This window comes from Schistocerca piceifrons, chromosome 6 (genome assembly GCF_021461385.2).
Source record: "Schistocerca piceifrons isolate TAMUIC-IGC-003096 chromosome 6, iqSchPice1.1, whole genome shotgun sequence".
NCBI classification, from domain to species: Eukaryota; Metazoa; Arthropoda; class Insecta; order Orthoptera; family Acrididae; genus Schistocerca; species Schistocerca piceifrons.
Genome location: NC_060143.1, coordinates 251,159,251 through 251,187,208, shown reverse-complemented (window position 1 = coordinate 251,187,208; position 27,958 = coordinate 251,159,251). Strand labels below are relative to the sequence as shown.

The window sequence follows — 27,958 nt, the reverse complement described above, 5'->3', positions numbered from 1 at the left end:
CAAAGCAGAAGCTCATCAATTTTATTCTTCAATCCCCAAATATTTTGATGAGAGATACTAACATTATTTTTCACTTTACTTTTGTGAGTATCTCGAACTTTTTTAATATCTTTAGTACTTGCCTGGCTGAGTTTCCCACTGGACACTGATCTTACACTAAAAAAGAGTTTCCACCATGAGATGTGGTTCCTCCCCTCTTTAAATTTCCTGCTATCAGCCCAGCCAGTTTACCCTTCCCTTTCTTGTTGAGGTGTAGGCCATGTCTAGTATAGTCCCACCTACAGAGTGAATCAACAGGAACCGCACCAATGTGTAACCCTGCACCAGATCCAAGTAGTCGTTCCAACTCCAAATTTACTCTCCTGACAGAAGAGCTCAAATGAGGTCGGTCGTGGCGCTCCAGAACCGACACAAACCCAACAGTGGTATGACTCGATGTTGATGCAATCTTTGACGTAGTTTAGGCAAGAAGAGAATAGAAGCTTTCGAAATGTGGTGCTACAGAAGAATGCTGAAGATTAGATGGGTAGATCACATAACTAATGAGTAGGTATTGAATAGAATTGGAGAGAAGAGAAATTTGTGGCACAACTTGACTAGAAGAAGGGATCAGTTGGTAGGGCATATTCTGAGGCATGAAGGGATCACCAATTTAGTATTGGAGGGCAGCGTGGAGGGTAAAAATCGTAGAGGGAGACCAAGAGATGAATACACTAAATAGATTCAGGAGGATGTAGGTTGCAGTAGGTACTGGGAGATGAAGAACCTTGCACAGGATAGAGTAGCATGGAGAGCTGCATCAAACCAGTTTCTGGACTGGAGACCACAATGACAACAACATGAGAAAGAATAATTACAAACCGAGCAATCATATTTTATAGTAGGTTATTTGTCCTTCAAATGTAGGCAGCTATGATTCTGTACAAACACACTTATAATGATTTATGCAATTTGGGGGGGGGGGGGGGGGGGGGGTTGAAGGGTAAGAAATTTCTGACACTCCAATGAATACATTCTTCTAAACTGTTAAATGAAGATGTACATATTTATAACACCAGGAGAGACCTTGACAAAAGATGCGACAACGGCTCCCAACACGTAGGTATCAGTTAATTTAACAAACTTCCAAAGTACTGAAAAAAATGTAAAGGGAAGCTGCTTTTTAGTGCTTTTTAGTAGCTTTGAATGAGTTTATTACTAATAAGTGTTAGAGTATGACAGAAAGTGTGTCAGAGGAGTAGCGACAATGAAAGGAAAGGGATAGGGTGCTATTCAGCATAAAGATGACATGTTGAGTTGTAGACACCCATACTGAAAAAATTGTTACACTGTTAGATTTCAGCCAAAACTTTCTTCAGAAAAGGAAACACACACACCATTCACACAAGCAAGCATGCCTCATGCCCACGTAACCACTGTCACTGGCAGCTTGCATCGGAGAGCCAGAGAAATGTCAAAGGAGTAGATTATCTTCATTTATGCTGTATTATTTATAAGTAATTGAGATATCTGTGTTTTGTAATTGTGCCCAGAAAGTCATGACATGATTTGAAACGTATGTTTGTAATTCAGGACAATTATTGTTTTCATCTAAGGAGAAAAATAAATAATAGGTGACTTGACTAGTCAGTAAGCATACAGGATAACAAGCTTACATGAAGAGAACATACCAGTTGCATTTGTAAGATGAGGTGCATCATTTACATATTAAAATGTAATAACTGCTCCTATCCTGAAAAATATCTACCGTGTTTAATCCATGTATGGGGTTGAGTTTACATGGCCAGAGTTTTCAGCCTCCAGAGGACACCAGTTTCAATAACTGTGAATGCAAGTAAATATCAGTTCTGCAGGATCTTTTTCATTAAGTATAATTTGCTAACTGTGTATTCTATGTTCTTTGGATAAATATGTTCAAAAAATTAGACTGTTGAAAACAGTATAATGGAGATATTCATAAACACATGTGCCAAAGGGAATAATGTGTGCAAACTTTAAAACTGTGTATTACGTCAGATGCATAGATGCAAGCCCAGTGTAAAAAATATGACTCTGCACAAGAGAAAATGAAAATTATTTAAGTAAAAATTAAATAAAAGATTAAATTATCATAGTGCTGTTAGAAGAAGGATGAGGCTTAAAATAGGAAATGAAGCAACAGAATGGACAATAAGAAAGTGAGACACTGGGCTGTTGCTGAACACAAGATCTCCCAAGAAACACAATAATAATCTATGTGAAAAATGCTAGAAACAAGACAGAAGCATTAATTGTCCTAAATGTGACAGGAAGTTACATTTTCGTTGTGAAAACATAGACCTGTTACTGGCTGTAGATGAAAAATCTGTGAAGGAGAGGAAATTTAATACATCCATTAACAAAGCAAGTACACAGTTACTAAATAGACATTAAGTGCACAGCAATGATAGTGTTTATATGTTAAAATGAAGACACCCAAATATCATATGCCACTGTGACTACTTTAAAAGATGACAGTGGCATGAAACCTCATGATGACTAGTATAAAATACTCACACATGGAAAGAGCTTCCAGATTCATTGAAAAATCAACAAAAACATCTCAGACAGAGAAGAGTAGGGTTCTTATGCTATCTGATAGCTGTGGAAGGTATTTATTTAAGTTGAATAGTTCAGAGCTCAGTGCAGCTTATAGTGTGAATGCTGGATGTACCATTCTTTTTAAGTGATAGGTTTTGTTTTTCTGCTGGCTAAATATTTCAGCCAAATTGATACACTAATAGCTATAGTCTGCTCAAATGACATAGAGACAATTTCAAACAGTAAAAGTGTTAGAAACAGTGTTATTGCAGTCCTTTCACCACTTTGACATGTGACAAATCTAATATGTATGATAAACCAGAGCTATATACTAATAATAAATTATTTAATTGTGTAGTGGTGCCACCTGATGTCACTGCAGAAATGAATAGCTGGTGCAGCCCCACTGAGGATTGCTGTGGTGGCTTTACATAAGGAGCACATATCATCAGGAACAACCTCTGATGAAACCACACAAGATATCAACATGTAAACTGTCCCAGAGCCAGTCTGAGTCAGTGGCGATACAATATGTGGAGTTTATGGCAGATGCTATCAGTGTGGCTGTTGTGTATATAGTGTGGGATGAACTTTGATGTAGCGTAAACTGGGCCTTGCTTCAGAATAAGAGCTTAAACTGTTTCTGAGGAGCTTCTTGTATACAGGATGGTAAAAAAATTCCATACCTTGAGAGAATCTGAATAGACGGAGAGGGGGGGGGGGGGGGGGCAGTCAACATGGGTTCCAAAATGCACACCATATGTTCATCATTGACACTATCAAACACATCCCTTATACTTCAAGGCTGTTGCTATTACATCCCACTTCCAGAATACAGGAAATAAATGAGGACACATTCCTCTGTTATTGTCCATGGGTGCAGCATACAGTAAACATCTGTTAATGTTACTGTAAACCATATTTATGTTTTGGCCATGTGGAGTGCATACATTGATGGCAATGGAACCACATTGTGTTTTGATAAGTTTGTGAAATGTTTTCACAGTGAAGTTTCATCTTTGAACTTATCAGCATAATGGAAGCCTATTATTCCACACAGGAAATGCAGACATTACAGTACTGATGCCATTTTCATCAACTGCACTCACTGCACCGCTCGCAGCTAAATAAGAGTTGGCAGTTTTGAATCTACCACCAGCTCGCTGTTAGGCAAGCATCACTCTTCCATTGGTAGTCAATCTGACAAGGAATGGATCACTGAACTGGAGGGCATGACTAGGAACTGTAAATTTAACTGTTCTTGTGGAGCCTCATTTCAAGATGAAATGCTTCCTGATGCTTTTATTCAAAACCTTGCTGATAATAGAACACAGCCTGAGATTCAAAAACATCACAGTCCTTGTCTCAGTGACGCACTTAAAGTAATCAAAGCTCAGGAAGTTCAAGTTAATCTGCCTGTTGTTGCTACACTGACCACGGATAATCAGGTACTGCAGTGCCTAGAATTTTTCAGTCGCCTTTGACCTGACAATCATTGGCAACACTTTTGTATTGATTTTTCTGGTCTTTTCTGGAGCAAAAGATGGCTCATTGTTATTGATGCATGTAGGAAACCACCTTTTGTTATCCCAGTGCAGTCTATTACTAGTGCTAGCACTATCAAAACACTCACTTCTGTCTTTTTCTTACAATGATTGTCACAAACAATTGTTTCAGACAATGGTCTGCAGTTTTCTTCTATATAATTTAAAAATTTTGCCACCACTCTCTCATTAATCAAACAGAGAGGCAGAACCATGCTTAGTGTTCTAGAGAAAATACTTTGTTGTTGTTTCTGAGCATCTTTTGCAGTGTACCTGCTGACAATGCTTTGCTAGCAGAATTCTTACATAGTCATCACCACCCCACTTTGTTGCATCTCTTTCACCCTAACCACTCTGTTTCTCATGTAAACTTCCCAACGAAGTTCTGTATGAATAACGAGGTTTCCTATCATGCCTATAATAAGCCTTCCAACTGGGAAACCAGCGTTTTCACTCAGACATCTGGCCATCCTGATTGTACCATTCATGGCACATCTGGCACCCATCTTCAGCACCTAAATGATTTCATTCTCATGATTACAGTAATTCTACCATAAAGATTAGTTTTTCAGGCATGTTGTCTGCAACACAGCCTGCTGCACTGGAGCAAGCCCTCGCTGGTGCCTGACAACCAGGCGTGTGGGTCTCCTGATGGCTGTGCCATAGAGATCAACCTCTGCCAACTTCCACAGGTGCCTTCTTCACAGCCACTGCTGCAGCCACAATGCCTGTCACTGTGATGGCCATCATAGACATTGAGCATGCACCAGCTGTACAAAATTCTGCGTCCTCAACATTGCCAGTGCTGCACCCACATGAACACTTGGATGGACATCTACCTCCAGATTCTCAGCAGATGTTCCTGAATGTTTGTAAGGTGAATGTCGGGACGCTTGTGGTTGGTGCCATTGTGCCACAGCCAGCTGCATCAGCAGTGGCACAGCACAGACCACCTGCTCATAATCATCCACACCATCACTGTGTATTCACAGTACACAATTTTATTGGGAAAGAGTGTGGTATCAATGGCATCTTTGTCAAACGACTGCAACACACCATGTGCCACCCACAGCTAAGTGAGGGATGGAACTTTTAAATCTGCTGCCAGATGAGTGTCAGTCTTCCATTACTTGCAGTTGTTCATTGGTTGGCAGTTATGCCACTGGAGGACACAAATCCACATGACCTAACTGCTCAAGACTCTGACTGGCTGGCACATCTTTTTAAGCGACCACAACTCTGAGCTTGTCTATCATATACAGTGCATCTATAGACTCACCAGCAGTAGTGTGGAAGACTGCAGCGAGGGCAATACATCGAACATAGGACAGTGATGCTAAGCAATACTGATCTTAAAAGATGTAAATGAGGTGTGATCAAAAAGTAAAGGGAATTTTTTAATGTTGTGGGCTTTATACAACAAATTTTCAATTTTTTTTCCTTTTCTTTTTTGTTGCCACATATGTTCTTGATGTATGCTTGCATTTTCAGCCATTTTGAATATTTAGTTTATTTTTACAAGTTGCAAAAGGTTATACATGTTTTCGAGTGCTCAGCAGATTTTTACTTTCAAAAAAGACTGATCAAAGAATCTGCATTAAATATTGTTTGAGTTATGGAATAAAGTGCAGCACCACATTTGAAATGTTGCCTGTGTCATTTGGCAAATCTGCTATGAGAAAGACAAGTGTTATGAGTGGTATAAATGTTTCAATGTGGGTCGAGAAGACATTGAAGACCACGACTGCTTTGGATGCTGTAGGACATCAGGTACTGTTGACAATGTAGAAGAAGTAAAGAAAATGGTTCTTAAAACTCACTGCATCACCATCAGAGAGGTTGCTGATGATCTCAACGTATCATTTGGCTCATGCCAAGCAATTTTTTCAGATGTTTTGTGCATAAAATGTGTAGTAGCAAAGTTTGTTCAGAAGTTGTTGAATTTTAACCAGAAATGATGTCGCATAGACATTATGTAGGAATTGCTAAATGAAGCTCACAATGATCCAGAACTTATAAGGAAGGTTATAGCAGGTTATGAAACGTGGGTATGTGCATATGATGTTGAAACCAAGCCCAGTCATCCCAGTGGAAACTCTCTAAAGGGCCAAGACTGAAAAAAAAGTGGTAAGTGTGATCACATTCGAAGGTTCTTCTCACTGTTTTCTTCAATTACAATGGGATAGTGCATCATGTGTTCCTGCCTTATGGTCACATGGTTAATAAGGAATAATACCTGGAAGTACACACCATTTGTGTGAAGCACTCCAAAGAAAACAACCAGAAATGTGGCAAAACCACTCGTAGAAATTGCATCATGGTAGTGCTCCCACTCACACGTCAGCACTTTTTTGTGTTTTTTTTTTTTTTTTTTTTTTTTTTTTTTTTTTTTTTTTTTTTTTTTTTTTTTTTTTGTCAAAAAAACAAACATTCTGTGTTGCCTCAGCCATCATACTTTCTGGAAATGGCCCTCTATGACTTCTTTATTCCCTAAGCTGAAGAGAACCATGAAAGGACATCGTTTTGCCACCACTGATGTGACAAGAACAGAATCGCTGAAGGAGCTGAACGCCATCACAATATGCGAGTTCCATAAAGTGCTTCCAAGATTGTAAAAAGCTTGGACACAAGTGTATTATATCTGAGGGAGATTTCTTTGAAGGGGACAAGGCTGATGTTTATGAATAAATAAAGAGTCTTTAAGAAAAACAAAAACTCCCATTGCTTTTTGATCACACCTTATTTAGGTGTATCGGCATTCTAGACTATTTTTTACTTTCAGTAGTGTTACTATATTGTAAATACCTCAGGGCCACAGAAGATCCCACAGCATTCACAGCTATGTATAACTGTTATTAAACTACTGATAAAACTGACATGATCTTCAGTTGCTTCCATTTCCTAGACCATGACAGAAGACAATATCTGCAATTTCCTGTGTGGTATAATAGGTTTCCATTGTCCTGGTAAATGCAAAGATACAACTACACTGTAAAAGCGTTTCACAAACTTATCAAAACACAAACGAGTCCATTCAAACTGATGTATGCTGTGCACGTACTCAAAACTCTGAATACAGTTTACAGTAAAACACTAACAGATGTTTAATACATGCTTTATCCATGGACATCAACAGAAGAGTGTGTCATTTATTTACTGCAGTCTGTAGGTTGTTTGCAATAGGAAAGAGCTTGCAGTAGAAGAGATGTTTCACAGAAGCGTCGTTGAACAAGTGCTCCTGTCTCTTAAGTTATACATTTTATAGCACCTGTTTACTTGACACTTTTGTCCTGTTTAGCTCCACACTGCCATCTCTCAAAATGCAATAAAATTAATCTGTTTTTTAAAAAGTTCTAACAACTTCTAGGAATATGTAATTGTTTTAGTAACAATACCAGAGAAGGAAAGTTGCTACTCACCATATAGCGGAGATGCTGAGTCATGATAGGCACAATAAAAAGATTCATACAATAAAAGTTTTCGGCCATTAAGGCCTTTATTAGCAGTAGATACACATACACACATACTAACATAAACGCAACTTGCACACACGTCTGCAGTCTCAGAGAGCTGAGGCCACACTGCGAACAGCAGCACCAGTACATGATGGGCGTGGCGACTGAGTGGCGGTAAGGAGGAGGCTGGGGCAGGGAGGGGGAGGGATAGTATGGTGGGAGTGGCGGACAGTTTAGATGGAGGGCAGGAGAGAAGGTGTAGAGGGGAAAGGGGGTAAGTAGTGGAAAGGAGAGAAATAAAAGAAATTAAAAGACTGGGTGTGGCGGTGAAATGATGGCTGTGTAGTGCTGGAATGGGAACAGGGAGGGGGCTGGATGGGTGAGGACAGTGACTAACGAAGGTTGAGGCCAGGAGGGTTATGGGAACGTAGGATGTATTGCAGGGAAAGTTCCCACCCGCGCAATTCAGGAAAGCTGGTGTTGGTGGGAAGGATCCATATGGCACAGACTGTGAAGCAGTCATTAAGGTGAGGGATATCATGTTTGGCAGCGTGTTCAGCAACAGAGTGGTCCACTTGTTTCTTGGCCACAGTTTGTCGGTGGCCATTCATGCAGACAGACAGCTTGTTGGTTTCATGCCTACATAGAATGCAGCACAGAGGTTGCAGCTTAGCTCGTAAATCACATTACTGGTTTCACAGGTAGCCCTGCCTTTGATGGGATAGGTGATGTTAGTGACCGGACTGGACTAGGTAGTGGTAGGGGAATGTATGTGACATGTCTTGCATCTAGGTCTATTACAGGGTACGACATTTCTCATTTCAGGGCACAACAAGAGGTAATCAAAACCCTGGCGGAGAATGTAATTCAGTTGCTCCAGTCCGGGATGGTACTGAGCTACGAGGGGAATGGTCCTCTGTGGCCGGACTTTGGGAGGTGGTGGGAGACTGGAAAGATAAGGTACAAGAGATTTGTTTTTGCACAAGGATGGGAGGATAATTACCATCAGTGAAGGCTTCAGTGAGACCCTTGGTATATTTTGAGATGGACTGCTCATCACTGCAGATGCGACAACCATGGGTGGCTAGGCTGTACGGAAGGGGCTTCTTGGTATGGAATGGGTGGCAGCTGTCGAAGAGGAGGTATTGCTGGTGGTTAGTATGTTTTTTATATGGATGGAGGTACTGATGTAGCCATCTCTGAGGTGAAGGTCAACATCTAGGAAGGTGACTTGTTGGGTTGAGTTGGACCAGGTGAAGCAAATGGGGGAGAAGTTGTTGAGGTTCTGGAGGAATGTGAATAAGGTGTCTTCACCTTCAGTCCAGATGGCAAAGCTGTTATCAATGAATCTGAACCAGGTGAGGGGTTTAGGATTATGGGTTTTTAGGAAGGATTCCTCTAGATGGCCCATGAATAGGTTAGCATAGGATGGTGCCATGCGGGTGCCCATAGCCCTATTGTGGATTTGTTTGTAGGTAATGCCTTCAAAGGAGAAGTAATTGTGGGATGAGGATACAGTTGGTCACAGAGACTAGGAAGGAGGTTGTTGGTTTGGAATCCATAGGGCATCTGGAAAGGTAATGTTCGACACCAGTAAGGCCATGGGCATTAGGAATGTTAGTGTACAGGGAGGTGGCATCAATAATGATGAGCAAAGCACCGTGTGGTAATGGGACAGAAACTGTGGAGAGTCAGTCAAGGAAATGGTTCATATCTTTTATATAGGAGGATAGGTTCTGGGTAATAGGTTGAAGGTGTTGGTCTATGAGAGTAGATATTCTCTCAGTGGGGGCACAGTAACCAGCCACAGTGGGACCTTCTGGTTGGTTGGGTTTATGGACTTAGCAAGCGTGTAGAAGGTGGGAGTGTGGGGTTTGGTAGGAGTAAGTAGAGAGATGGACTCTGGGGAGAGGTTCTGTGATGGGCCTCAGGATTTGAGTTGTGACTGGAGATCCTGCTGGATTACTGGAATGGGATCACTGTGGCATGGTTTGTAGGTGGAACTATCTGACAGCTGACGGAGTCCTTCTGCCATGTAATCCTTGTGGTTCAAAACAACGGTGGTGGAGCCTTTCTCAGCAGATAGGATTATAAGGTCGGGATCAGTTTTTAGATGGTGGACTGTGGTTCTTTCTGTGGATGTAACGTTAGTTTGCATGTTGAGAGATTTGGGGAATGATGTTGAGGCAAGGTTCAAAGTTAAGAAATTCTGGAAAGTTAACGGGGGGGTGGTTTGGAGGCAGTGGGGGGAGGGGGGAGGGGGATCACAGTTGGATAGAGGAGTGAAATGAATTAGGCAAGGTTTAATATTGGTCTTTGGTTGATTCTGATTGGTCGGGTTAATAGCAAAAAGTGTTTCCACTGCAGGGACCGGGAGAAGGAGAGAAGGTCTTTAACTAGTCCTGCACGGTTAAATTTGGGAGTGTGGCAAAAAGTGAGGCCTTTGGAAAGGGCTGATATTTCTGTGGGACTAAGGCTTCTGGAGGAAATGTTCATAACTGTGTTGCGGGTCTGTTTAGGTTCTGGGTTCTGTGTGGTGGTGGGAGGGAGTTTGGGAGGGTGGCGTAAATGTAGTAGGTCTGCGAGACAGGGTTTGTCAGCTATGAGGGGGCGTGGGGGAGGTTTGGAGGTAGTTGTAGAAGTGGTGGACAGTGGTACTCCGGGGTGGGAGTAGGAAGTGAGTAGGATGGAGAGCTTTTTGAGGTGACGTTGTGTGTGTTGCTCAAGTTCCTGCAGGGCAAGAGTTTCAGTGTTTGTTATGGGTTCCAGGAATTTAGGATTGCATAGCAGGAGAATTTTGCGGATGGAGAGAAGGTACTGCAAGGAGGATAGGGCTTGGTTGATATGGTTTTGCAGGACTGTTTTGGTGAGGGCTAAGGATTGGCGGAATCTGAACAGGTGGAGGTCATTGTGGATGGAGGGGTGGCAACCAGAGATGGGTAATTTGGTGGTAAGGCCATTAGGGGGGGATTTCATGAGCCAAAAAACAACGCAGGAACAGTATGTGGAACTGGGATCTGGCTAGGAATAAGGAAACTTTTCTGTATTGACGCAGATAGAAGGAGCATGGATCCATGGTGTGCAAAAAATGCGAAAAATTACGTAAGAAAGTAGAATTATGTCCGAAAAATTACTCAAAAATACACCCAAATATGTGTGGAAAGTACGAAATGGATGAACAAGGGGGGAAAGACAATGATAGTGGAAGGCGAAAACTCACTAAAATTTGTGAGAAATTACAAGGATCAAAGTAGAAAATTATTAATCAATAATAAATATATGTATATTACTGTGGGTAGCAGGTTTAAGGGTGGATAAGCGTAAGGGGGACGGCAGATACGACTTTGAAGAGGTGGATTTAGTGGGTGCGAACAGGCATAGAACGGGGAAAGTGTGGGGGGTGGGGAGAGGTTCGTAGTTAGAGATGTAAGATTGTGTGGCACCGGAAAAGTGCAACAGATAACACGGAAAAATCCAGGAATTGACGCAGGGAGTGTGATTAGTTTGAAGGTATAGGCTTCATTATATTGGCGGGAGTAATGTTGGACCTAAGATGCTGCACTAACAATCAGTGTGGTCTTCAGGCCATCTTTTGCTGGTGGCCGAGATGGTTGATACAGTGTGGCTCATAAGTAGAGCATGGAGTGCAGTTCGTAAGGCAGCAAGAGAAACATAGGAAAGAAAAGAAAGAAGGAATGACATTTAGTATAGCAGATGTGAAAGAATATAGTTATGAAGGAAAACAGCACAGGGTTAGGATCGAAGAAAAGCCGTCAGGCAAAAATCAAACAATGGAAAATCTAGGATGGAATGTAACAATACCAGAGAAGGAAAGTTGCTACTCACCATATAGCGGAGATACTCAGTCACGATAAGCACAATAAAAAGATTCACACAATTAAAGCTTTCGGCCATTAAGGCCTTTGTCAGCAGTAGACACACATACACACATGCGCGCGCGCGCACACACACACACACACACACACACACACATAAACGCAACTTGCACACACGTCTGCAGTCTCAGAGAGCTGAGACCACACTGCGAACAGCAGCACCAGTGCATAATGGGAGTGGCGACTGGGTGGGGGTAAGGAGGAGGCTGGGGCAGGGAGGTGGAGGGATAGTATGGTGGGAGTGGCGGACAGTCAAGTGTTGCAGTTTAGATGAAGGGCAGGAGAGAAGGGGCGGAGGGGCAAGGAGTAAATAGCGGAAAGGAGACAAATAAAAGAGAGTCTTTTAATTTCTTTTATTTCTCTCCTTTCCGCTATTTACCCCCACCCCCTCTGCACCTTCTCTCCTGCCCTCCGTCTAAACTGCAACACTTGACTGTCCACTACTCCCACCATACTATCCCTCCCCTTCCCTGCCCCAGCCTCCTCCTTACTCCCACCCAGATGCCTCTCCCATCATGCAATGGTGCTGCTGCTTGCATTGTGGTTTCAGCTCTCTGAGACTGCAGACATGTGTGCAAGTTGCGTTTATGTGAGTGTGTGTGTGTGTGTGTGTGTGTGTGTGCGTGCGTGTGTATGTATGTCTACAGCTGACAAAGGCCTTAATGGCCGAAAGCTTTAACTGTGTGAATCTTTTTATTGTCCCTATCACTATGTGGTGAGTAGCAACTAATTGTTTTAGTATTTAGAAATATCTTACAAATTACTGCTTATAGAAGTTGATTATCTACAGTCACGGATTGTAGATTTCCATTATCAGCATGGCAGGTAATAACATTCACTGTAAACTGGCCTCAAGTATTAAAAAAATAAGGTGATTCTTCTTCACTGTCAATTGCTTGTGTGATTATTTAAATATTAAGAATGATATTGCAGATAATACAAGCTGTTGTGTGTAATCTGGAAAGCAATAAACTTTACAAAGTAATGGCTTCTCTGTCGGTTTTGATATGTAAATAAGTACAGAGATAATATGTAATAATTAAATGATAACTATTAATAAAGTTTACATAATGAGTTTGTGACATCTGCTTCTCTTAACACTTGCTTGCCTTCACTCTTTCTTTATACATATAAAACTTAGATCCCCCCTTCATAATGAGACCTATGAAACATGGTCAGTGAATAACTGAATCATGATTTTAAATGTCAAATAATGCTTTATGATGTTGTTGCAAACTGGTCTTATTATTTCAGAACAGAGTGTGATAGTAATAATTTTGTGTAAGAAATTTCCTAATTTTTTTTTTGTGAAATACCTGATTAATCATTTCTCTGCTAACAGTCCCATTGGAGAGGTGTTCCGTGCACGTCTTCGACAGTTCCCTGCCCTTGTTAACTGTTGCACAATTGACTGGTTTAGTGCATGGCCTGAAAGTGCTCTTCAGGTGAGGCCAATAAAACATCATAGCTGTGTTTATAATTGTAGTACAGATACTTTCTTGTATTAAGAAGTGTAGTGTGCAGTGTTGCCTGTGTTTTTAAATTATCAAATAATCTTTGGATTTTATTTTTATGTCCTAGTTCAGTTAATGTACTGCAAGAACTGAGGAATACGTACTCAACAAGAACTTCCATAGTTATAAGGGACACATTCAGTCTATAAATGTATTTTTACTCTTTCTTCATGCTTCTCTCCCTCCCTTTCTCTTCTGACAAAAATTCCATCTGGAATTGTTTCACCATCTATCAGTTGTGGTGACATAGGTGTTAATAAAATTATGGTCTCAATTCCTTTCCCGGTATGCAGAAAGACATACTAGGCTCTTAAGGATGGCTACTGTCCTCCAAGCATAGTCTGCCAATAGTTGTTTGTTGTTATATCTGCAGATGCACCCAATCCTCCAGTCATTCCCATGAGAGAACAACAGCTGAGCTCCACTTAACTACCCACATTCTTCACAGCGACTACTTGTCATCATGCCTGGAAAGATGATCATCCTCATCTCCGTGCCTCACAAGTCACTCTTTCTACATTCACATTCTCCTCTCCACTATCTTCCAGTCCATTGTGTGCCACACACTACTCCTGCAGTGTTTACTATGATGAACCAACTGGTGTCACATTGCTAGTATGTCTCATTTCTGTCTCTCCCTCCCAACCATCAGCGGTCCTCCCCTTCATCCTTTAGCTGCCCATGCCACCTCATTTCTCTGGACATAACTATTCATCCTAAGGTCTTCGAGACACACATCCATGAAGCCCTCGCTAAGTTAAGTGATAAGTAGTGAAATAAGAGCTAATTTAGTTAATATTACATTTTAGACCATTGCATTTACCTCTTCTCTAGGCTGTCTATTGAAGGCTTTGCTTTTCTGTGTGTATTTAGATGGGAAAGAAAGTGTTTAGTAAAGGTTGGTAGTCATTAGTTTTGTCTACATTCTAGGTGTGAATTTTGTGCATGTGTAGATCTTTATTTTTTGCTATACTTAGTGGTTCAAAGTTAAATTAAGTGATGTCTGTCATATGGAGTTTAGGTAGTTAATTAAAACTTTTGAAAGTCAGTTTAAAAGTTTCTTTACATTAGCATTTCGTTACATATTCCAGGTAACAAAACTTCAGTGCTCCTGTGCCAAGTTATTCTCTGCTTTTGTGTAAATTATTCTGTCAAATCTTATGTGACAAATGTGGTGGTTGGCGTAGAAATCTGAAGGAGGGGGTGTTCTGTGACGACTGTAGGTTATGGTTTTATTGGGGTGAATGTAGTGGTGAGCATAAAACAGTAGAATATGAGGCTCTTCCATACCAATGTAGATTATGTAGAAAGGGTGGAAAAATTGCTTAACAGGAGGCTGAATTAGAAAATGTGAATTTGGAAGGGAGGAAAAAGAGACAATCTGCCTGAAAAAGGTAGCAAGCAAATGGCGAAAAAGGGATACTGTTGAAAAAACTTTCTAAATTCAGTTAGTAAATCAGTGTGGCTTCCTATCTGAAGTAGTGGAGGAAGGGCCTCATCCAGAAGTAGTTGAATGTAGACTAAAGCAGAATATTAGCTTAAAGAAAAAAGACAGGTCGGGATCAAATCAGAATAGGAAAGGAAGAATTCTGCTTCTAGGTAGCAGTCATGGGAGGGGCATAGGTCAACAGCTTCAGGAGAAATTAATTGCAGGGTACCAGGTCACAAGTTTTGTGAAACCAAGTGCTAGCCTTAGCCAGGTGACGGCCAGCTATGCAGCGACTTTCAGAAGGAAGATCAGGTAATTATAGTTGGGGGAGCAGGAAACAGCCTGACTATGAATCCCGGATATAGTATTAGGAGTGACCTGGATAAATTAGGAGCAGAAACTGGACACATAAATGTGTGGTTTGTGAAGGTTTTTCAGCGCCATAATTGACCCCGGGTAAACACTGCTATAAGGCATGTCAACTCTGAACTGAACGGGATTCTCCGGACATGGCCAAAGTCTCAAGTAAGTGTTGTTCCAGTTGATGCTATTGGTAGGTGGGGATACACTACATATGGCTTGCACCTAAATAGGAAAGGGAAAGATATGTTAGCTTCTCTATTAGCAGGTACTGTAAGGGGGCCACAGTCGCACAAGGGGAATAAAAAATAAAGTAGATGAGTTGTTAGTGTGTTTAGATTATCTCAAAAATAAGAATGAGATTGATATACTTTGTCTGTCTGAACACCATGGAGCTGTAGGGATGGATAGTGTCACCATAAATGGGTATAATTTAGCATCTTACACTTGCAGATCTAGAATGGATAAAGGAGGAGTTGCCATTTACACATAACAAGGGTATAAATACAAAACAGTAGAAGTAAGCAAATTTTGCGTCAATCAGCACTTTGAAATTTATGCATGTGAACTACACACAGAAAATGTAGTGTTAATACTAGCAACAGTGTACAGACACCCGTTAGGAGATTGGGAGCTATTAATAAAAATGTTTGACACTCTATTATGCTGTCTGTCACAAAAAAAAGAAGTTATTAATCTGGGGGGATTTCAGTGTAAATTTACTAAGCAGTTCTGAGAGGAAAAGTGAAATAGAAGTATTATAAAGGACATATAACTTAGAATCGGTGATCAATTTCCCTAGAGTCGGTGATCAATTTCCTTACACATATAGCTCAAGACAGTAGCACTGTAATAGATAATGTATTTGTACAGCAAGAGGATGTAAAACTAAAACATACTTTCCCTGTGATAAATGGATTATCAGACCATGGTGCACAATTGATTAACTTCAGAGAAAGTTAAAGAAATATTAATCGACAATATGTATAGAACTGTCCAAATGCTAATGGTAAATGCAACATATTTCTTTACAAATTTGTATCCCTTTAAAAAAAAAAAAAAAAAAAAAAAAAAAAAAAAAACCTTAATTTAACACCATTGTAACATAATGAGAAACGTTGTTAGAAAATCAAGAAATATCTATGCTAGAGATTAAATTAACAACTCAGGCAATAAAATCAAATCAATATGGAATGTTGTTGGAAGGGAGACAAGAAAAATAACTACCGGGGTAGGTAGTACTACTATTAAAGAGAATGAGACCATCTTAACCAACAGAACACAAGTAGCTAATGTATTTAACAACCATTTCTTAAGTGTAAGTGAAAAATTTGGTGAGAATAGTCCAAAAGAAAAAGCCAAGCAGTACATGGAAGAGTCATTTTTGAGAAATCTTAGCCAGATTAATTTTCACCTAACATCGTATTGTGAAATAAGGAAAATCATTAAATCTTTGAAAAATAAATGCTCTGTTGGAGTGGATGACATCTGTAACAAGACATTAAAACAATGCGGAGCAGTTACAGCTAATGTTCTGAGTCACATATGTAATACATCACTAACTCAAGGTATTTTCCCAGACAGGATAAAATATGCAATTGTCAAGCTTCTCTACAACAAAGGGGACACCATAGATGTCAGTAATTACTGGCCAGTATCCTTGCTTACAGCATTTTCAAAAATTGTCAAGAGTATAATGTACTCAAGAGTGGTTAGCCATCTGATCAGTAATGGGATTCCTAGTACATCACAGTTCAGACTTCAAAAATGCTGTTCCACTGAGACAGCGATATACGATTTCAATGCCCACGTAATAGAGTCTTTAAATGCTAAAATGTCATCAATAGAAATTTTCTGTGACTTCTGCAAAGCATTTGATTGTGTAACCGTGACATTATGTTACAGAAATTACAATTCTATTGTATAAATCGAACAGCATATGAGTGGTCTAAGTCATATCTACAGAACAGTAAAAAGGATTCTTTGTATGGTTTAAGTAGTTTAAGTAGTTTAAGAAAGTTTGCCACTTCATCTAACTGGGGTGAAATTACATTAGGTGTTCCAAATGGTTCAATCATGGGTTCTCTTCTGTTCTTGATATATGTGAATGACCTCCCTTCTTATCTGTAGCAGGAAACTAAACTGGCACTGTTTGCTTATGATACAAGCATCATTATCAATCCAGTAAAAGAAACTCCTATAGAAAATGATAAAATAACGTCTTTGGAAAAGTTATTAATTGGTTTTCTGCAAATGGGCTTGCTCAGGACTGAAAAAACACAGTACATTCAATTGTCTGTTGCAAGGAGTACAGTTCCTTCAACAGGAGACAGTAGCCAGGGTAGAGCATGGTAAGTTTTTGGGCACACATGTAGATGAGAATCTTAATTGAAAAATTCATATTTTGGATCTCCTAAAGTGAATAGGTTCAGCAACTTTTGCAATCAGAATAATTGCCAATTTTGAGGATATAGAAATTAGTAAGCTAACATATTTTGCATACTTTCATTCTATGATGTCATACAGAATAATATTTTGGGATAATTCAACACTTAGACAAAAAGCATGCGCTGCTCAAAAGAAAGTGGTTAGAATAATGTGTGGGGCTTATCTTGTAGGCATCTGTTTAAAAGGTTACGAATTCTTACAACAGCCTCACAATACATTTATTCAGTAATGAAATTTATTCTCAACTGTTATGATGATGACAAACGAGTCGTCACCAATGTCGACTGGTGACCAGTGCTAAATAAAAACATATAAATCACAGCAGGTTTGTTGGTAACGTCGATAAAGTGTTGGCTGCATGGTCTGGATCTGCAACTACTAAAATAATTAGAAACCATTGGTAAAAAATAATATGTATTGTACTTAACTGGTTGTACAGGATTGTTCTTGGCTGCATACATATAGTTATAAATAGAAAGCTATTGAGGCCTCATTGCCTTGTTAGAAGTTGCTTCCTATTAGCTGAAGGCTGTGCTGCTTTACTACTTGATGTCCCAAGCAAGAGTGGACAGAGCTTGCTAGAAACTTGATACAAGCTGCGGAGCGGTTCTAGCGGCACTGGTCGCGACTCGCAGGTCCAACAATACTAATATGGACCACGGCCGATAACTGCAACCCCTAACAAGTGTGGTATTGAACGTGGATACCACATAAACAACATGGACCAGTTTAAAAACAACAGTGATATTCATGATTATAATACCAGAATAAAGAAAGACTTACAGTATCCTCTACTTAACCTACCTTAGCACAGAAAGGGATAAAATATGTTGCTGTAAAACTTTGGCAATATATTACCACATGAAATAAAATGTCAGACAGTAGTAATAGTTTCAAAAATAAACTGAAATCATATCTCCTTGACAACTCCTTCTATACCATAGATGAATTCTTGAATAGGAGTACATAAATCTTTAGGTATAATATATGTATTTTGTGACATGTAAGGGAATGGGGTAGGTAATAAAAGTTTTAAGCTAAATAAAAAAAATAAAAATAAAAAAATCCCTTGATTCATGTGTACATTCCTTATGCACTTGACACGTTCCACATCATAATGGTTACCATGAGATTGATCAATGGAACATGTAACTAAGTGACTAACAAACTAACCCGTCTCTCTCTCTCTCTCTCTCTCTCTCTCTCTCTCTCTCTTTCTTTGTGTGTGTGTGTGTGTGTGTGTGTGTGTGTGTGTGTGTGCAGTATTGATTAGCTTTGAAGGAGGATGTCATCAGAAAGCAACATTTTCGTTCTTGTTTAAGCGATTATCAACTTCTTAATACCTTGGCTATATGGTAAATTGTTATCTTTGATTCTCCTATTATCTCCGTTTGATAGCCATAAACCATATACTGACTGTAAATATCAAATTCAAGAAATTCATTTACTGCTGTCACTCATGTTTGTTATATTACCAGAAACATCCATGTTAGTAGAGAATAGAGTTAAACAATGGAAAATCCAGACGGAATAATGACAGTGTTATGAAAAGGATAGATTGCCACTCACCATATAAAGAACTTGTTGAAGTTACACACAGGCACAACAAAACACTGCTCTACATTTGAGCTTTTGGCAAGTAGGACTTCTTCTAAAGTAGAAAACACACACACACGTTCATACAGTCACAACTTTCATACACAGGACCACTGTCTCTGGCTGCTTGTATTGGCTGACCATTGTAACAGCTGCCACATTCCCAAGGTATTTTATGAGTTCCAAGAATACTGAGCCCAAGGGTGTCTTTTACTGGGAGTAGCATCTCTAATTTTCTTGGATGTAAAAGTGGCTCATGAATAAATAAAATTTCTACTACCAAATAATAATAAAACACTATCATCTCACACTGCACTTTCACATTATTTTTTTTTTCTGGAAAACTTTCCACTAAAGCTCTGCAATGGACAATACTAACATCTTAACCTGTTTCTTAGCTCAACATCATGGTCATTATAACTCAGTTTATTAGGCAAGTAAATGGAGTGATATAGTACACAAAATAGAATTTAAACATAATTCTCATGGCCCTCAATTCAGTAATAGTGTGTGTAGTGATGGATTTTGAGATGTGAATGAACAATGCAACACTAGTTTTAACCCAAGAGATAAACGGAATAAGGTTGGCCTATTGTTGAAAGACAGGTTGTATATTCAGTAATTGGATAGATGAAAACCCAGTCACCAAGTGGCAGCAGGACACACACATAAAAGGAAGTTGTAATTATGCAAGATCTTGCAGCAGAAGGGTTGAAGAGGAAGGAAGAGGGGTGAAGGAAAAAGACTAGAGAGGTCTAATGAAAGGGATAGATTTCAGAAGAGTCACCCAGAACTGCAGATCAGGGGAGACTTACCAGATCGGGTGAGAGGGAAAGACAATGTTTCCTTCTCATGCCATCTGGTAAGTCTCCCCTGACCTACATTTCTTGGATGACTCTTCCAAAATCTATCCGTTAGACATCTTGAGTCCTTTTCCTTGACCCCTCTTCCTTCCCCTTCAACCCTTCTGCCGGAAAGAGAAGCCACTGGCTCCGAAAGCTTGCATAGTTATTATATACATCTCCTGCTGCAGCTTGGTGAAGTAAATTTTTTATCTATCCAGTTACATTATATTGTCAAAAATTTATTGTTTTTGTCGTTATATTAGGTTGTATATTCAGAATGATTTATGCTTTAATCCCCATATGGGCACCTAGATTTTGGTTTTCTGTGATTTGCCTGAGGCAAATTCCAAGATGATTCCTATTATAAGGCCATGACAATGTGTCTCATCTTTGTCAACCTAGACCTATAAGTTGTAAATGACCGTATGTATGACAATGTATGTTTGCCTCATTAAGAGGAAACATTTTTAGCCACCCAAGATTCTAAAAATCTTGTTTGTGCAGGTTAATTGATAATACATTAATGTTCTTGATCCAGAGCCAAGACATGATATCTTCATTCCTCCACAGGCTCAATATTCTCTCTCCCATCCAATTCACCTGGACCTCCTTAGCAAAGTGTGCCACTTTCCTGAATGACGACCCCTACATCTCCAGTGACTCCCAAAAAAGTTCTGTCCATATCACACTGGTTGACCATCCATCCACAGTGCCTCTATTATGAGATGTACCATTCATTCACACTAATAGATCATTCCCATACAGTTGGTCTACACATGACTGGCACATCTGCTTTGACAAGCAATTCCTTTCCCAGAAGGCTGTATTCACAGATAGGCACTACATTCCATGCCTAGTCCACAAACAAGTCTCTCATGCCTAGTCCACAAACAAGTCTCCCATGCCATATCCTCACATCCTCCTAATTTATACCCACCCCAAAAAGCAACTTCAAAAAATGATCCCATTCTTATCCAGTATTACTCCAATACATTAACCACTTTCTTTGTCAAAGTTTTGGCTGTTATCATGTCCAGAAATGAGTGGCAGCTTACTCAAAATACTTTGCACCCCTCTGCTGTCCTAACAATCTGTGAAATAACTTGGTCCATTATGAACCAATCTCTTGCATCATCAGTTACATGACTCTGGAAGACCTACTGCAAGATCTGTTCTATACTAGTAAATCCTATTCCCTTCCCATCCCACCACAGGCATATCATATGGTATCAGAGACAGGACCACATATCGTGACTGCTGTGGCTTCTGCTAAGTGTTTTATGTAGCCCACACAGTGGCAGAAAACACTGCTTGAGTACAACATACTTGACTTCAGTGGATATTCCTTAACATATAATCTTAATGCCAATGATACTAGATAAAGAATCAGTGTTCTCTTGAATGCACAGAGGTTTTGAATAAATTAAAGGTTACTAGATGGCTGGGCTGGGTTGGAGAAGGAGATGGATAAAGGTTTTGTGCTGTAGATGTGTACAGCCAAGATGCTGAGCATATCAGCTCTTGTATTGCTGTTAGAGTGCTGTTAGAGAATGGTAACAAGTATTTGATATCCAAGGAGAGGTATTGAGGACACGAGTGACTGAGAAACCAATGAAGAAAGAAGAGAGTGTGAAAATCATGTTTCCTATCTCATCACATCCATCCTAACTGAGCATAGGAAAGACTGATGTAATGAAAGAACCAAATGTTACACACATGTCGTATGCAAGCACTTGTGCTGTGATACACCTCTTACTATTGAGCCAATTATTCAATTGACAAATTCAAGTGACATATTTTTAGCAATTGAATATCATGTAAAATTAAAGTTGATGGAACGGTGTTCACATATAATCTGGCAACAAAGATACTCATGATTATTTTATGTTATGAATTAGGGAGTCAGTGTGCAGTTTGCTGCCTGGAGAAATCGTTTGTGCGAATTTGTTCTCTCAGTAATGTAGGTGATACAGGCTTGTAATTGAACTTTTCATGTTTATTACAATTCACTTCTTTTGCACAAAACAGAGTGGAATAAAGATTGACAAAACTTTTACTACATGATAAAATTTAAACTTCTTTGGCATGGGCCCTAACCAAATTTTGATACATGTACCACAACTATAGTTGCCTCTGCACCTCTGCCTTTTATGTAATCCAAGAATTGGAAAATTTATTTTGCTGAATTCATTTATTAAATAAATTAATTTACAATGATTAATTCTGACTTTCAGTTCTTTACATATTTCATTTGATTAACGATACATATACCAATTTGTACATCTTGTCTTTATCATGAAATATAAGTTTTTTGCATGAAAATTGATTTTTACAAGTCATTTAACAGTACAAAAAATATACATTTAATTATCTTGTTATATGTGTTTTATGTTCCTAACATTTACACATCTTACTGTTCCAGAATACGGGGTGTCCCACTCAAACCTCCCTGATTTCAAACATCCAGTGAAAAAAAACTACAATAGATACAACAATGAAAAATGCACCACATTTTAGAGCATCTCAAAGAACTCATTTATTTATTAGCAATACACCTCTACATGTGAACCATTTGCAACACGAAGAATATCGAGTCTATATTCAGTTTCTTGCAAAGTCCTTTATAACATTTCCTCTGTTATTGTTGCAATTGCATTAGTGGTACAATGTTGCACTTTGGTCACATACATGTGGTCCTTTACAAATCCTCACATGAAGAAATCAAGCGGCGTAATGTTGGGGGAATGTGGTGGCCAGGCAATGGATCCTCCGCGTCCGATCCAACAATTGGGAATTTTCCTATCCAGGAACTTGTGAACAGCTGTTGACCCAATGCCGCGGAGCTCCATCTCTTTGAAAAATGATATTGGGTTGCAAGTCTTGTATCTGAGGGTAAACAAACTGCTGCATCATGTCCATATTCACTGAATCGAAGTCATTGTAGAAATAAATGCTCTCATGTGGTACACTGTTTATCTTGTTAACCATAATTTATATGCTGATGACATTTAGTTGAATCTAAGCACCAGCATTAAAAACATTGCCACCATCATGTCAGGTATGGATGACAGACTTTTTTCAACATCATGATAGACACAAAACATGGATCTAAAGTTAATCCTAAGAAATCACAGGTCTTCCTAAGCTGGCCAGTGAACACCTTCATGAAACAATCCTGTACATATATGAAGACGCTGGTGAACTACACGATGCAATGTTGATCGAGGTACATCAATTTGCCTAGATGCTTGACGAATTGACTTACTTGGGGTTCTTAGAAACGTTTGATGTCCTTCACTGTCTTTTATGAAACTCTGTAACATGCAGCACCAGAATGTTTCAGAATACGTCCTGTTGCCAGAAACTTCCTATACCATTCCTTAATTGTTTTCACATCAGGTGGATCACATTCATACACACGACAATAATTTCTTTGACCAGTAATCGGCGATTTCGTTTCTGCTAACCACACTACTGTTTGCGCGCACTGCTGTGGAGTCGCCATTTTCACTTCATGTGACCATGCTGCACTCTGGTGACCATACTTGGCACTTCTGATGAGGGATAATAAATTCTTTGAGATGCTCTACAATGTGGTGCATTTTTCACTGTTGTATCTTCTTTGGTTTTTCTTTCCTGGATCCTTGAAATCAGGGAAGTTTGAGTGGGAAACCCTGTATAACGAAACTGCATAGTTAGTTTTTAATAGAATGATTCAGAATCAAAGGAAACATGAATATAGGTGCCTGTTTGCAACATAATTTTCAAACTTGACTCTGTCAATCAAACGTAGTAGCAAAATATATCTAAAAACAAAGATGATGTAACTTACCAAACGAAAGCATTGGTATGTTGATAGACACATAAACAAACGGAAACACACACACAAAATTCAAGCTTTCGCAACCCACGGTTGCTTCATCAGGACAGAGGGAAGGAGAGGGAAAGACGAAAGGATGTGGGTTTTAAGGGAGAGGGTAAGGAGTCATTCCAATCCCGGGAGCAGAAAGACTTACCTTATGGGATAAAAAGGGCAGGTATACATTCGCACACACACACATATCCATCCGCACATATACAGACACAAGCAGACGTATCAAATATATATTTTTTCCCACGTGGAATGTTTCCCTGTATTATATTCAAAACATAGTAGCAAGTTTTACAATTATTGACAATTTTATACTGCATAGTATAGTTTGGAGAAAGAAATCATGTAAGCTACATTCCAGAAACATACAAAATTTCGTGTCGCGAGAGTTATTAATAACTGGTATTGCACCGTTCATACTGTCCAACTGGGTTTACCATATTACAGTGGCTTCGTCAAGTTTTCACTATATGTTGTATGTTGAACTATATTATAGTAGTAAAGATGCAGCAGGATTAATTATTGTTCTATTTTTGTTGGGAATGTTTTTTCTCTAAAATGTTAGTTTGGGTGTAGAAAGGAGACAGAGGTTTCCTACATGCTATGACAGTTAATTATTTCTCATCCAAGATCTTTCACTGTTCTTTGATAGGGAATTGGGCACCACAAGGATATAGGAGAAATTGTTTCATGAAGGTGTTCACTGGCCAGCTTAGGAAGACCTGTGATTTCTTAGGATTAACTTTAGATCCACGTTTTGTGTCTATCATGATGTTGAAAAAAGTTTGTCATCCATACCTGACATGATGGTGGCATTGTTTTTAATGCTGGTGCTTAGATTCAACTAAATGTCATCAGCATATAAATGATGTTTAACAAGATAAACAGTGTACCACATGAGAGCATTCATTTCTATGATGACTTCAATTCACAGATGACTCATTGACATCTGGTTTTAAGGTAATTTTCAAACACAGTGTTGCACTGTTTGAGAAAGTCAGCTGTTTCATTTTCGTAAGTAATATATGATAATCAACAGATGGAAAGTGGTACCAAAATCATGCAGTGTTAAAATACTGACTTCTCACCGGTCTGTGACGTGTTTCGTTTCATCAATCTCTTTGTTTAATGCAGTTGCTGAGGGATGATGTTTCTGGGAACCTGATTGGTGTTTGTCATGGATGTTATAAGTTTTAAGACAGTCAGTTATCTACTCATGAAGAATATATCCAAGGCTTTAGGTGGTGTGGGTAATAAGCTTGACAGTCTGTAGTCACCTAATGCTTTTGGGGTATCATTCTTGGGTTCTGGTCAAATTAAGCTCATCTCTACTCATTAGGATATGCATCACTGACGAGAGAGAGATTGAAGATGTCTGTAAGAACTGGAAAATAATATCAGCAATGTTTTAACCATACCTATGTTCACTCACTATTTACTACCTCAGAAGAGATTCTCATAATTGCTTTTTATTGTGTGCATGTATGGCCTTATTTATAGAAAAATGTGTGGTGAAGATGCTATCTTGAGGATGATAATTTATCATAATTTATGAATTGACTGTTGTTGAGAAGAAGTTATTAATTCATCTGCAGAAACTTGAAAGACAGCATCAGATTTTTGGCTTTCTTATGCCTTACACAGTTTTCTCCACAATGTTGCAGGATTTGACCTACTGCACACAGCTGAGCTGGTGTACCTTTACTCCTTTCATGCTTGTATTCCACACATGAATTCTCCTTACTGTCTTGTGTTTTTTGTTCCTAATCTGTAGTAGATTTACATGCCCAGTATCTTGTAAAAGTGATCCATAGATAAATAAATCAACTACTGCCACTACTACTGCTACTACTACTGCACTTATGTATTGACTTTAGGCTATATAAATCATACAACCAGTGTTAATTGCAAATTTAAAATGTTTAATGTATAATTGAAATTGAACTAGGCATACATCTCAACTCTATAAAGTGCCAGAAATGTTATGTGCATTAAAATATTCTGGGCTATTATGCCATGGTCTGATGAATTTGTTATTGAAACCCAATCTTTCATCCCAATCTGTGGAGGAGATCTTCAATGGATTGCAGTTTGTTTGAGGTATGAAGATGTCCTCCGCAGATGGGGAAGAAATGTTGGAATTCAATAAGAAGTTCATTAGGTCACTGCATAATGGCTTGAATATTTTAACAGTTCTGATATACTTCAACTGGCCACAGTGTCATGTACAGTACAGTTTTCTAGGAAACTCTAATTAATTATATGACTAGACATCAATACTTGGAGTAATTCCATACGTCATATTTGACAGAGTTTGAGACTTCATACACACATATATAAGCTTGATTAAAACCATCATCAATTTTTAATAATGCGTGACCCAAATGTATAAAATATTGAAGGAGACCCTGAAAAATATGTGCTGCTACAGCTTGAAAAATATGTACTGCTACAGCTTAGAAAGGGCGGCGGGGGGCGGGGATTTCTTCTTTTTTTTAAATATTTGATTATTTTGTTAGTCTGTACATAATGTTGGAATTGAAAAATCACCTCTGCCACAATCTTTGATTGTATGAGGCATGTTATGTCATGATAAAGATTTGATTTGACACAGTAAACACTGCAACTAAACTGTCAGCATGGCATATATGATAACATTTGAAATATTGTCATTTGATATTAATCATATTCATGTATATTACAATCACATCATAGTTACTTAATTCAGATACACTCAGTACAGCATTCACATCGTACAGCAGAAGAATTTCCTTTGTACACAATGTCTTGTGCTTGCTCATCCATGACTGTGTTATATGATTCAATTCAGGTACATGATAATATTTTCCTTGATTGTGAGCCATAAGAAGATAAACTTTTTATGTTCTTTGCAGTCTGTTGCTATGCGGTTTATGGATGAGATGCCAGAACTTGATGTTACCGAAGAAATACTGAATGGTATTGTAATCACATGCCAGTACATGCATCAAAGCTCAGCAGATGCTAGTGAACAGTACCTGCAGGTTTGTAATTCAATAGTAACTTCTGCACATAAAACCATTAGTTTTTCAGTGACTGTGCTTATATTCGCTTACTATAAATAAGTTGATGTATATACCCAATAATAACAGTAAGATTGGATTGACTTTGTGTGCTACTGTAGTACAGCTGCATCCTGCTCTATTGCTGCGACACACTTAGCAAAAATCTATTGAATTAATTGAAACACACACACAGAGATATATATGAAAAGAGGAGGAGGATGAAGAATGAACCATGTTGTATTCAACAGGAAATAATACTTTCATGGTCATATGTTTATGTTCTTTATCTGCACAATTTTAAGGTTCTTCTTAAAAACATCCCATTATATTTTTCTTAATTCGTTTGTTCATTCATTCATGGTATTCCTTTGATCCCATCAAAAAGGAGAACTTTCAGGCATGTGGATCGAGTCGAGGTATTCATTAACAAAATACAAATTATGAAAAATGTAATATGTACACTGTAATAACAGACTAGCACTATACCATTTAATACTATTTGTGCTCTTACCAACTAAATTTAACCTGGTAAATAGAAGGAAAGCTGCTGTTTCCTCAGTTGTTTTAAACTGGTACTGTTTATCTTCAGTTTTAGCTTAATCAGGCACCTGAAGTTGATGGAGGTGCATTCCATCGAAACTTTGCTATGAGACAATGATGCTACTTGGCTGACAACCCGTGAAAACTTCATGTATGAAATTTGCCAAGAAAGCCTGCACTCCCATACCACTTCTATTTGTCAATCAATGGAAACTCCATATTGGAATATCAACACTGTAGAAAAGATAAATTACTACTTACCATAAATATGAGATGTTAAGTCAGACAGTCACAGTTAAAAGACACTTACATGTAAGCTTTCAGCCATAGCCTTCAACAGAAAAATAAAGAGAAACACACACCATTCATTCACACTAGCAAGCACACCTAAAGCACACATGGCAGCCAACTCTGGAAGCTCAGACCAGGATGCATTTCTCATGCAACTCTACAATGAAAGTGCCAGGAAATTTTGCTCCTTGATTCGAGATAATGAAAAAATTTGTAAAAGGATATCCTTCAAATTATTTTCTATTACTTTCTGGGTAACATGTAGTTTTGACCTCTGTCAGAAGTTTTTTTTTCTAAGAATGTGCCAGTTCCAGTGTAGCCAGCTTTCTCTCATTTTGTTGGCTTACAAAATAGTTCATCAAATTTGGAGTTTCAGAGAAAACTGCTGCTTTAGAAAACTAATTTTTCTCTAAATCCTTACCCAACTCACAAGCTACACTTCGCACTAACAGTAATCGGGTTCTGAAGGTGACCTGTATTACAAATTGAAACTTGGAAGTGCACATCTGTTACTCCATATTGCGGATTGTAACATGCCTGAATTCTCTGTGGTGTGTTGTCTATGA

General features: G+C 38.9%; 1 protein-coding gene across 1 annotated transcript in view; it reads left to right on the top strand.

Moving 5' to 3' along the window:
* Positions 1-27,958, top strand: part of LOC124803257 (dynein axonemal heavy chain 1-like) — an 866,140-nt gene that overhangs the window by 555,406 nt on the left and 282,776 nt on the right. The window contains exons 32-33 of the mRNA XM_047264440.1: positions 12,797-12,899; positions 26,412-26,540. Of these exons, the coding sequence (XP_047120396.1) occupies positions 12,797-12,899; positions 26,412-26,540 (232 nt within the window). The remainder of the gene's footprint in view (positions 1-12,796; positions 12,900-26,411; positions 26,541-27,958) is intronic.